At 41.7% G+C, this 12,654-nt stretch overlaps 1 protein-coding gene across 1 annotated transcript in view; it reads left to right on the forward strand.

Annotated features, from left to right (window-relative positions):
* The window catches only part of exo1 (exonuclease 1), a 73,687-nt gene continuing 61,033 nt past the window's right edge, over window positions 1–12,654 (forward strand). The window contains exons 1-3 of the mRNA XM_033614085.2: window positions 1–136; window positions 1,867–2,067; window positions 2,827–2,946. Coding sequence (XP_033469976.1) covers window positions 1,907–2,067; window positions 2,827–2,946 — 281 coding nt within the window. The 5' untranslated portion in view covers window positions 1–136; window positions 1,867–1,906. The remainder of the gene's footprint in view (window positions 137–1,866; window positions 2,068–2,826; window positions 2,947–12,654) is intronic.

The following is a 12,654-nucleotide window of genomic DNA, read 5'->3' on the forward strand; positions in this document are numbered from 1 at the left end:
CTGAATTCCTTAGTTTGCCGCTAAAACTAAACTCGCTGCAGCTATAGTGTTGTGTGGATAAAAGTCACAGGAAAGAGGAAACTTTAATGTGACATTTACTGAATTTGACAGTATATTGCCCCTGCGTGTTGTCTAGGTAAGTGTGTGTGTGTCATCTTTGACTTATTGTAGTCTAACGTTACATGGACGTCATTTGCCACCACCGTTACGAGTATGTTAGCGAAGAAACGATCCACGTCGTTAAGTTAAAAAAATCCATATTACATATTCCAACTTAATGTTGACTTGCTTATTAACAAACATACACATGCCATATGACATAACTCGGTGGCATGTATACTTTTTGAGATTTTATGTCAAATTTGGCGCACATATGTTCCCCAAACAGATTTTGGTGGATGAGGACAGAAGGAAATAACTTTAACGGATAACTAACGTTAAGGTTACATTAACGTTACCTTCGTTAAAGGGATAGTTCCTTTTTTGAACTGGGGTTAACGTTATATGAGGTTTTCCATAGACAGTAGGGCCTATATTGTATGCAGTAGAAGTCCCCAGTTTGGATAAGCAGGCCGGAGTCTGACATAGAAGCTGAGCAATCTACTGCTGTGGAGGGGTCAGCAACAAAACATATTTTAGCCACCTTAAAATGTCCTGCCTAAAAAAATCAATATCGGCCAATGTATACGCTATATGCAGAATATATTTATTGCGTTACCTTAATGTTAGTGATTTCCAGCTGGAAAATGAAGCAGTTCTATAGCTGTATTCAAAGCCAGACTCCGTTGAGAAAATAGTGATTTATCATTGCTGAACACAAGAGCTGCTGGTCTATCACTGCCTTGAACAGTTAATTTGTGTGTGTTGTTTTGTGACTTTGGCGTTTAAAATGCTTGGTTAGATTCAACAAAGTCACACAATAACAAACTACCGAACTGATTGAAACAGTGGTAGACTAGTAGCATCTGCATGTAATGTAAGCGAGCTAAAATAACTGTATATCTGTATATCTTTTAAATGGTGTGTTGTGGCTTTGACAAGAGCATAGATAGGTAACTGAAGACACTAACCGCCTCCCTGTTAAAATTGGCTGTCTGATGGTAAGGTAAAGTGGTGAAAATACTCTCAATGTTGCATACACTTAAACTGATAATGTTAATAATAGGTGGGACTTTTTTTTTAGGTGGCTAAATTAAGTTTTGTTGCTGACCCCTCCTCAGCAGTAAATTGCCTTGCTTCTGTGTTGGACTCTTGCCTGCTTGTCCAAATTGGTGGGCATGCTGACTGACATCTACTGGCACTGGCACATTGGCTATGGATAAATACCCCATTAGAGCTGGGTGATATAATGACTATGTACAATAAATCAATATATTTTCAAGCAAGGTATAAATTAAGACAACACCGTCTATATGAATATAGGGTCAAGTTGTGTTACATAACGCATACCAGTGTGCATCTCTCCTCTCTCAAACTCTGCACAGCTTCGCCTCACTCACTCACTCACTCACTCACTCACTCACTCAGGTTCTCCAGCAACACTAAAAGAGAGACACAGAGCTGCTATTCTGTTTAATCTGTCTGTTAATTAGTCTACAGTGCGACACATGCTATCATGCTATCAAAGAAAACTGCTTTTTGCTGCCTGTTTTCCTGTCAGTGTCCCACAGCTGAGGGGCTGCACAGAAAAGGCTCTGTCATCCTAGAGCCATGATGGTAAACATCAACAACAGCGACAAATCTGCAATGTCAACATTCTTAGCATATATGGAAATTGAGTTCCTGTGTGTAGCTGTTTTGTGTTGTGGGTATACCTTTCCTCATCCAAAGTGTGAGAAGTTGTGTTTATTATTATTTCTCTTACAGTTTCAGAAACAAACAGTGTGGCTAAAATCAGCAGCTGACGATGGGAATCTCTGGACTGCTGCAGTTCATCAAAGATGCTGCAGAGCCTGTCAATGTGAAAAAATACAAAGGCCAGACTGTGGCTGTGGACACATATTGTTGGCTGCATAAAGGAGCATTTTCATGTGCGGATAAGCTTGCTAAAGGAGAACCAACTGATCAGTAAGCATTTTATTACTCTAATTAATTACTATACTAATTAGCTTTAGTCACAATTTAGTCAATTTTTTATCCTTCATAGTTTTAGAATAATTTTAGTCAACAAAAGTTCAAAACGTTTTAGTCAACTTTTAGTCATTATGTTTTCTGTTAGTTTATCTCTAAACTAATCCACTGACGCTAATTCAGGTATCAGAAATTAGAATCAAGGTGACAGGTTGTATAAAAATGTAATTTAGACAATTTTTTTCTACCACTACAAATAATTTCTACACACTTACAAACTGTCATTTCTTCAGCAGTGTGTGACAGGTTTAGGGGGTGATTTACGTGCACACACTGATCATCATTTGAAAAGCCCAACATCTCTATTGCTCTCAAAAACTTATCTGAGACAACTAGGATTTGTACCCAGATTCATTGTAAACCCTGATTCATCCATCTCATCAAAAAAATGAAACAGATTTCGTCTTAGTTTTTATTAAGATCTATTCTTAGCTTGTCATCGTCTTGTTTTTGTCATGGTAAAAACCTCATTGACGAAAAATGTATGTCAAAGTTTTTATCAGCCAAATTAACACTGTCCTAATGAAGCATACTTCAATGAACTATTGAAGTGCTTGACCTTAGCAAATCAAATACTGCAAAATGATGTACAACTACTTCTCTATTGTATAACTGGCTCTAACAGTAATCTTGTAATGAGGATTGACTGTAGTGTGTAGAACTGATATTGGCATTTTTTAATGTATCCCATCCTAGGTACGTGTGGTACTGTATGAAATATGTGGACATGCTGTTGACCTTCAGTATCAAACCAGTTCTGGTGTTTGATGGACGCAATCTGCCTTCAAAACAAGAAGTGGAAAAGGCTCGCAGAGTGTGAGTATTAACCTTGACTGTATGGATGCACCACACATACATATCGTGGATACGAGGCTCGGGAGTTATCATGGTATACAGTGTACTAGGGTGTGTAGAAATCCAAACGGTAGGACTTTTAATACTGTCAAAAACACAGACGTTATATATTTTGTGTAGTGCACATCACATGCCACCAGAGGTCAGGTGGGAATAATGTTACATGACTGTAAACAGCCGGCCTGCAGCTGCAGAGCTTTCACATCTAACTTGGCACAATAAGGAATTATTTTGAGCACACCGGAGTTAGTGTTAATAGGAAGAGTGAACTAACTAAACTACTAACGACACATATCAAGACAGTTTTAGTGAGTTTTATTTTGATACGGTCACATTTAAATGAAGTGTGTTTTTGATGAGTTAACGAGGCAATTAAGTTAGTCTGGTGAAAGAGAGGAACTGGAATTGAATCATCATAAATATACAGTAAAAGTGTGAGTTGTTTTGCATTTCTTCTTCAGCAGGTTCTGTGGAAAATTATTCACTGCCTTCCACTACTTTCCACCATATAAAATCCATGGCTTGACCAGATAGCTGCAGGGCATAAAGTACTCCGGCATGGCACCGGATTTCCGGCTTGACGGACATTTCTATTTTTTTATTTATTTATTTATTTTTTTGTGGCAACAACTTGGCATAAGTTAGCATTTAACGAATCATCTTCTGATTTTCAGTGAAGCACATGGGTAGTTCCACCAATAGTATATCAATCAATCAATCAATCAATCAATCAATCAATTCAATCAATTTTATGAAGCCCAATATCACAATCACAATTTGCCTCACAGGGCTTTACAGCATACGACATCCCTCTGTCCTTAGGACCCTCACAGCAGAAATAAAAGCGGTATAGTGTTATCAAACTCAGCTGGCCAATAAGAGCTGAGTGGGGAGGGTCTAAAAACAGCATGTACACTGATGTAAACACATAGACACACACGGACAGGGTTTCAACACACTACTTCCATGCCCATGTTGTTTAGGTGTCCGTAACAGCCTCATATCCAAATGAGTGTGGGTGAATGTGCAACAGAAATGGACAATTGAACTGCATTTGAATGATTAGCTTGTGTTAGCTTGACCGCATTTTCCTGACCAAACCTGACCCGAGTCCGGTGCAGTTTGTCAGCTGACAAAGTTATTGTTATGGACAGTGTGTAAATAACCATCAAAGCACAGACAAACACGCTGCTTGCACGCAGCATAGCACGGCACTGTTGGAGTGGAGCCATTGTTGCGTTCGGGCGTTGTCACGTAAATAACAACTTCCAACACTCGTAGATCGTAGCACAAAACAGCAGCATGTCAACTTTTATTATATTCAATACAATTGTATTTTCCTAAATCTTGAGACACCTCATATGTAAGCTAGACAGACACTTCACCTGCTCATTACTGTGCACAAATGTACTGTATGTACTTAGTCCTAAAGAGCCCTTCTGGTGCCAGTAGATACATAGAAACATCCCAGCAGGCTGTACTTTGCAAATATACAAAAAAGTTTCACGCATGTAAAAAATTATTTTTCATGCATGTGCTTCACCTCCGCTGCTACAACTCCATCCTAGGGGAAACACTACCGTGTGCTTTTTGGGCAACAGGTGGATGCAGTAGTCTACCGGTAGAGTAGAGCAGGGCAGAGAGATGGAGGCAAAATATATTAAACCCTGTGTTAATACAGCAGAACTGGAGAGAGGGGTGAAAAATAAATGGAGGTGGGCATGGCTCAAGGAGGGCGCAAATTTATCGACAGACCTCTTCCGAGGACGAATGACAAAGATTGCTGCTGTGCAAAAGATGTACACCCACCCACACACACACACACCACAAAGAGGGTACTTGCTGTAGCTCTGGTTGAGGGTAAGAGGCTGTCAGCAAATAGTTTGTTGGGCACAGGTAAACAGATCTGTGTGGATACATGAGACCCTAAAAAGGAGGGTGGATCACGGGGAGTACCACCAGTTGGTCGTGGAGCTTCACCTCCATGATGGTTGATCCAAGTACTGCACTTATATGCTTCCACACCTGCTATTTTCTGTTGAGATGGTGGTAACTGCAGTTTGTAAAGTCGTATAGCTCTGGTTATCCAGCAATTTCTACCACCAGATTCTCCTCCATTGTTTACCAACTGTAACCTTGTTGTTGTGACCAGTACAGACACCCCACCTTGCAAAGAGATCATGTAGGTCGCTTTTCAATCAATCAATCAATCAAGCCCAATATCTCAAATCACAAATTGCCTCAGAGGGCTTTACAGCATACGACATCCCTCTGTCCTTTGGACCCTCACAGCGAATAAGGAAAAACTCCCCCCAAAAACCAGACAAAAAAATTGGTAGAAACCTCAGGAAGAGCCAGGACGGACAGACGTACAATAGATGCATATAGAACAGATCAACATAATAAATTTGCAGTAATCCATATGACAAAATGATACATAAAGAGAGACAGAGAGAGAAGTTGAGACAGAGCCAGAGAGAGAGAGATTCAGGACAGACAGTAATGACACTAGATTACGTAGACGCAGCGAACGTATGCGCACGGATGAAGGGCTGAAACAAAATGTGCATACGTGAAACTCCTTGGTGAAGGGAGCCAATCATGGATCTATTAATGAAATGGAGCCAATACAGCGAGGCCCATGAGGGGGGTCGTCCACCATTCCGAAGGGTCGACATTCCGAAAATTCATTTTCATTAATTGGAGTAGCAGCCCTTTCTCGTTTTTTTTCAAAGGGTCCGCCATTCTGAATTCTGTTCCGAGTCCTGACAGTAGCTGTATTTCCCATGCATTTCAGCGATTTTCACCGGGGATGCTTGCGAGTAATTCAGGCAGACAATACCTGTTTTTCAGCTAACTCCTCTGGTAATTTTATTAAAAAGCATGGCATATAGGTCCACAGTAACTTACTATTATTATTATTATTATTATTATTGTTACCATTATTATTATTATTGTTATTATTATTATTATTATTATTATTATTATTATCATCATTATTATTGGGTCTTATAAGAGTGGGCTACAATGAGTACCGGGCCATTAAATCACAAGTGGCGAAGTGGCGCACATGACTCGTGCTACGGACAGACAGACGGGCAAGCCACGTATCTCGGTGCCGCTTTAAAACAGGTAATACATCTGGCTACATCTTTCCCACATCAAATATCCGTGATCGTCTAGACCCGTGTGTAAAAGCGCACACAATTCCGTGTCCTCTCACCGCGGATGCTGTGATTTGATGGCCCGGTACTCATTGTAGCCCACTCTTATAAGACCGAATAATAATAATAATAATAATAATAATAATAATAACCTACTGTGGGCATATATGCTGTGCTTTTTAATAAAATTACCAGGGGAGTTAGCTGAAAAACAGGTAATGTCAGCCTGAATTACTCGCGTGCGTCCCCGGTGAAAATTGCTGACATGCATGGGAAATACGGCTTCTACAGGCTCGCCATAGCTTACTGTCAGGACTCAGGGACCAGAATTCGGGATGGCGGACCATCGGAATGGCAACATTTCGCAGTGGCGACCCTTCGGAATGGCGATATTTTGGAGTGGCAGCCTGTAACCGGATACAGTACAGATATCTACTAACGTCAGCGTCGGCAGCCTATTCAGCTAACATTAGTTAGACTAGCTAGCTAGCTATCTAGCGAGCTGTTAGCTAGCTAACATAGCTTGCTAAGTTTAGATGTGTCATTCTCAGTGTGGTTGATTATCTAATGTTTGCTAATGCTAGATAATGTTTTTTGTGTGTGTTACAGGCACAGCTAGCTATATTAGCTAACAGCTAACTTTGGCTAACCCACTTAACAAGTTAACCCTAGTTAAACTAACATTAGCTAATTGTTTTTCTTTCAGAAAGAGTGTGTTAGGAGAGAAAGATGCTCTTGTTGTTAAACAACTGGATACAGGGATAAAGTGCAGCTGGAACTGGTCTTGGCTTAAATTGGAAGCTAAAGTAGAGGTGAAAGGACAAGAGGTTTCATTCCATCTGGCAGATGTATTCAGGAAGATCAATAAGCAGGGATTGGCAAGGTGAAAAAAAACAAACAATCGGGGAGCATAACCCCGGGACCCCCTAGCAGGTGCTGGGTCTCGTATCCTTCTCACCTTTTTCACCCCTGACCCATTTTCATGCCTGGTGGTAGGTATATATTAATAGATGATATTCTAGGTATGTGACAATAATCATATGTATCGTGTATAATGACAGTACAAGGATGACTAATAATAACAGCAGTAGTAGGAGGCATCAGGCAGGACCATGGCAGTAGCACGACCACGACACCCCATCCAGGGAGGGAGAGGGAGAGGGAGAGAGAGAGAGAGGGAGAGGGAGAGAGAGGGAGGGAGAGGGAGAGAGGGAGAGAGAGAGAGAGAGAGAGAGAGAGAGAGAGAGAGAGAGAGAGAGAGAGAGAGAGAGAGAGAGAGAGAGAGAGAGAGAGAGAGAGAGAGAGAGAGAGAGAGAGAACCAGGCACCTAGAGTGCACATTGAGATAAATATCTATGGACTGGAGACACATATGTCGCAATACCCATAAGTGGCCACAATGTATAGCAGTTTTGGTTGTTTTGGTTGTTGGTGACAGTCCCAAAGCCTGAGGTAAGTCATGTTAACGAAACACGAATTGTTAGCTAACGTTAGATGGCTAACTTTGGTACTAACATTACTAATGTTACAACCCTAACCCTATACAAAAGAGGCTCTCGTTTTTTTTTTAAATCTGATTGGCTCAGCCGCAGTCATCAGTCATTACTCATGGCAGACCAGGCTAGTTTGACATGGATAAAGCCTGTAAAAGGGTGGCACGGAAAAAACTCAAATAAAAAAACTTAAATCTTTAGAAGAAGAGGCAGCAAAGTGCTCCAAAATAACCGACCTGTTTGGCCGCGGCATTGGTTGACAGGCTGAGGCTGCTGGTGTTGCTAATGACGGAGATGGAGCTGGAGCCACCATTATAGCAGGTGTATTAACGTTAGCTAGTGAGTGAGTGAGTAGTAAGTGAGTAGTGAGTGTGTAATGTGCAAGTTTGGCTTTGGCAAATTGTGTATTTCTTCTAGGTGTCCGTTTCAAGAGGCCAACTAGCCTACTAGGTATTGCATTGAGTCATTATGATTTAAACCTGTCCTAAAAGAAAATATGTGCTTGCGTTTTTTCCTGTGGATGCATGTAATTAACGTTGGGTGGTGCTCCCAGTCCCAAGGACAATAAAGCTGAGGGACAGACTAACCCCAGTCGTGATGAGGAGGAGGATGAGACCAGAAATATGACAGGTGCAGTGTGAAGGCATAGCCTTCTATGCATTACATTTTAGCCAGAGGAAAACCTTTTCAGTAGTATTAATTGAGATTTTTTTGTTGTAGTAATAAGTTGACTAAAAGTTGACTATAGGGCCTATTGCCCAATGAATACCTCCTTAGTTCATGGCTGTGAGCCATGGATATATAAATTGGGCTTATGTAATACACGAGCAGGGCTGGGCAGGACAGGGCAGACAGTTATATTGTGCATAAAATTAGATGCATTAGGATAGAGTCATATGCTCTTATTTTAAGTTAAATAATAAGCACACAGCCATTTGTGGCCAATTCATTTATTTTAGAGTCTGGAATTAAACAATAACTGCTCATTTTCTTATGCAGTTGATTCTGGGGAAAGTGTTTGTGTAGTGTGTACAAGCATATAGAGGATTATAGGTAGAAACGTGTGGGTTGGTGTGTGGGCCGGTGTGTGGGCTGGTGTGCCTGAATGTCCCAGGCTGAATTTTTGTTGCAGTCTGCCCCTGGTCTCGTCTCTTATACAACATATGCGAACATATAAAGATTCTTTATTTGCACTTAATTATACATTCATACTTTTTGTTTTTGTGCAATCTTGTAATTCTGCATGTGACCACCACTAGAGTAAATTTTTTTGTTGTCCACCAAAAAAACAATCGAGGAGCATAACCCTGGGACCCTCTAGCAGGTGCTGGGTCTCGTATCCTTCTCACCTTTTTCACCCCTGATCCATTTTCATGCCTGGTGGAGTGTGTTGTCATTATGCCCACAAGCTATCCTGGTGTGTGCAGCACGTATGGTCAGATGACCATTGTTGTGCTGTGACCAACATGGATGCGAAGAAAAGCATGAGCACGACCAAAAACACGCTGAGTTGGTGGCGAAAAAACCCCAATGTCTATTATATGGCGATACTTTGGATTCAGGTACGGCGACGTTGAACAGAAAGACGTGCTGTGTAAAACTTTTAACGTTAAAGTCACCACGTCCCGCGGCAACACAACCAATCTATATCAACACTTGAGACAGCACAGAGAAAAGAACGAAGAACGCATGCGAGAGAAAGCCAAGCCAAGTAATGTTAAAGACAAAGAGACAACTGGAAGCCGCCAGAGCCTCATAAAGCAACAAGAAAGCACAATTAGGCATACATTTGTAAGTGTCACGCCATATGACAAGACCTCAAAGAGACACAGGAAAATCACGGACTCCATAACAAACTACATAATAACAAATGAAATATTGAGCAAAATTTTGCTCAGGCTCGGCCCACTTGACATGCTGCTCTGTTGTGCTATGGCCTTTTCACATGCTGGTATTTGTCATTTACATGACAACGCCTGAATGCAACACAGACTCCTCTCCAACTGAGTGTGTGTACAGCGCCGTGCTGCACTGCTGTGCAAGCAGCATATTTGACTGTGCGTAACAGCACTCTGTTTATGGTCATTTACACACTGTCCATATGAAATAACTATGTCAGGTCAGGTCAGTGCTCCCCTAATATAATGTAGGGGAAACACTGAATCAAACAAGAAGACTCATGATGCCATTTATTTATTATATCGTAATGGCAATCGCAAATCGCTATATTGTCCACCAAAATCGCAATCACACATTTTTATCAAATCGTGCAGCACTAGGTTGTAGTCATTGTAGTCTTTTAGCTCAGCGAAAGTGTCGTGGGCTGGAGTGTATAACGCTGTAGGGTCAAACGAACAATCAACCAGAAGTTTACACACGGGTGTGAGGCAGCTGAAAAAATAGTTCCACAATCTATAGAGATGCACCGATCCAGCTTTTTCAGTTTCGATACCGATCCCGATGCTGTGGCTTTGAGTATCAGCTGATACCCGATACTGATCCGATACCATGGTTGGCCTCAAAAGCTATATACCTTTACATGTAGAACAGAAAAGACAAGAAGCATCAGGCATTGATGACTACACAGTTCTTTCCTAAGATAAAATGAAACAAGATGAAACAGATGAATGCAATGATGAACTTTTTATTTTTAACCAAAATAAACAATTGTGCAACAGCAGTTGAAATGGTGTGAAATACCTCCACACAGCAGATTCTCTCCTTAGCTCCATGACGCATGACTTAGCTTGCGTCGCAATAGATTTAAAGGGAAACGATCACCTCAGGTAAAGGTTGCATTTTCCAATAACTGATTCATCTATTTATTTATTTATTTTAATTATATCTATTTGGAAAGACAAGATTGTAACATAACAGTAGCTGCAACTTCATTCACAGTGTTGATCTTCGCAGTTTTTAGTATGTAAGAATAGAAACAAGAAATCACACAAGCAACTATTTACATTTAACAGTGGGAGATTATGTTGCCAGCCAGGTCAGATAATGGAGTGACAAGAAATAATAGAACAAAATAAATAAATTAAAGTAAAGTCTAACGGACTATAGGCTCAGACAAAGTCAGCTCTGATAGGGGTTATATATGTGATCCATTTGTTCCATAGATAGAATTTATCTTTTTGGGTTCTTAAAAGAGCAATAAGCGAAATTCATCATTTATAGATTGCAGGAATTAAAAAAAATGCTATGTGAAGAACTAGAGGTGTAATTTCATCTGGAGTATAGCATGACCTCACACACCCTCTCTCTCTGTTGATCTCCAGCCCATTGTTTACAAGCCGGTCCGGCTGCGCGTTCATGTACGTTCATGTGAATCCCCCCCCTCCTCCTCCTCCTCCTCTCGGAGCCCTTAGCCCTCCCTCCCTATAAAAGGCTACAGCCAGTGAGCAATGGCAGCGCGTATTTTCGAAATGAAATGGCAGAGAGCGGAACGTCCACCTGAAGACGACCAGGATCTGACATTACCTCTAAAGAAACAACGGTTGTTGGCGAAGAAGTTGTCGGATAAAGAAAGGGACAGAACTCGGATTAACATTGGCCTTGCATTTCCAAGGTGGAGAGCACTGCAAGAGCTAAAGGGGCTACAATCTGACTCAGAGCTAGCTCTTCTTCTCCTGGACAGGTACAACATAAAGTCAAATGTCTGTTTTAATTAGTGTTACAGTAACGTTAAGGACATGTCGCTATGTCGATTCAATTAAATGTTATTAGAGTTATTAGCGGCTCGGTCCCAGCAATGGGTCAGGTGTTACGGTTGTGTTAGGTGAGTAGCCCGGCAACCCAGCTAACATTTGCAATTAGCATTGTGAAATGTAGCCTGGCGGGCAGCCTGGCGGCTGTGTTTAGCTATTCCCCTGCGTATTTCAATGATGATGGTACCTGTAATAAATGGAGGCTCAGTGACTAGAAGAGCTGGTAGAAGCGCTCCATAGCTGTAAGTTACTGCAGTAGCAGCCGACTAGTCCCCACGCTTCTTGGCTCCGACTCACTGAGCCTGGCAGAGAAGCGTGGGGACGTTAGCACTAATGGGCTGCCATGCTAACGTTCCAACTCTTCTCCATGAGATTGTGAGCCCGGCTCCCGGCTCAGTTGGAGTTGGAGCGTTAGCGTGGTAGCCGAGTAGTGCTGACGCTAACAGGAAAGCGGGGAAATAGCTAAACACAGCAGAGACCGAGAGTGAGTGAAAGACATTGCTAACTGCTAAACTAAGTTGGCTGTTTAGGTTTTATTTCCTCGCCCCTGTGGCGAGTGAATCTGCCTGCAGTGAAAGCGGGGGCTAACCGGTGCTTCCTCCTCATGCTCCACTTCACTCAGCTGCTAACACAGCCAGTTAGCCTCCGTTAGCTTCCCAGCTAGCGGCTCTCTGTTTGGATCCAACCAGAGCACCGAGCCCTGATTTGTTATTCAGGTTAATGTGGGAAGAAGCAGCGGGTATATAGAGTAGTGAGTGAAGCTGAGTGAAGCGGAGCCTGCGGAAGAAACACCGGGACCGCTTTGTTTTGCTCTACAGGTAGTGCACAACAGCGAACCTAGCGGTGAAATAATTTCGCTTATTGCTCCTTTAAACAATATGTTTTTTTTTTTTTTTTTCATTTTGAATATTTCTAAAACTATTCCAAGCCAATCATCTATTGTTGGTGGTGCTGGATTTAGCCACCTCCTAGTGATAGATTTTTTAGTTGCCGTTAAGAGGATTTGTAATAGTCTTATATCCTTCCTTTGGTCCAAAAAAGAAACACGGCCCAGATACAGAGTTTCAAAGTCCAGAGGAACCTGTGTGCCAAACATTTTACTTGAAGAGTCATGAACGCCCTTCCAAAATGGTTTCAATTTGGGGCAGTCCCAGAATATGTGATAATGGTTTGCCAACCGTGAACCGCACTGCCTCCAGCATGACATATTAGCATCTCTAGTGCTGACTGACTGACTGACTGACTGCATGACTGCATGACTGCATGACAGTCAGTCAGTACTCGTCAGTAATCAGTATAAATC

This window comes from Epinephelus lanceolatus, chromosome 17, assembly GCF_041903045.1.
Source record: "Epinephelus lanceolatus isolate andai-2023 chromosome 17, ASM4190304v1, whole genome shotgun sequence".
Taxonomy (NCBI): domain Eukaryota; kingdom Metazoa; phylum Chordata; class Actinopteri; order Perciformes; family Serranidae; genus Epinephelus; species Epinephelus lanceolatus.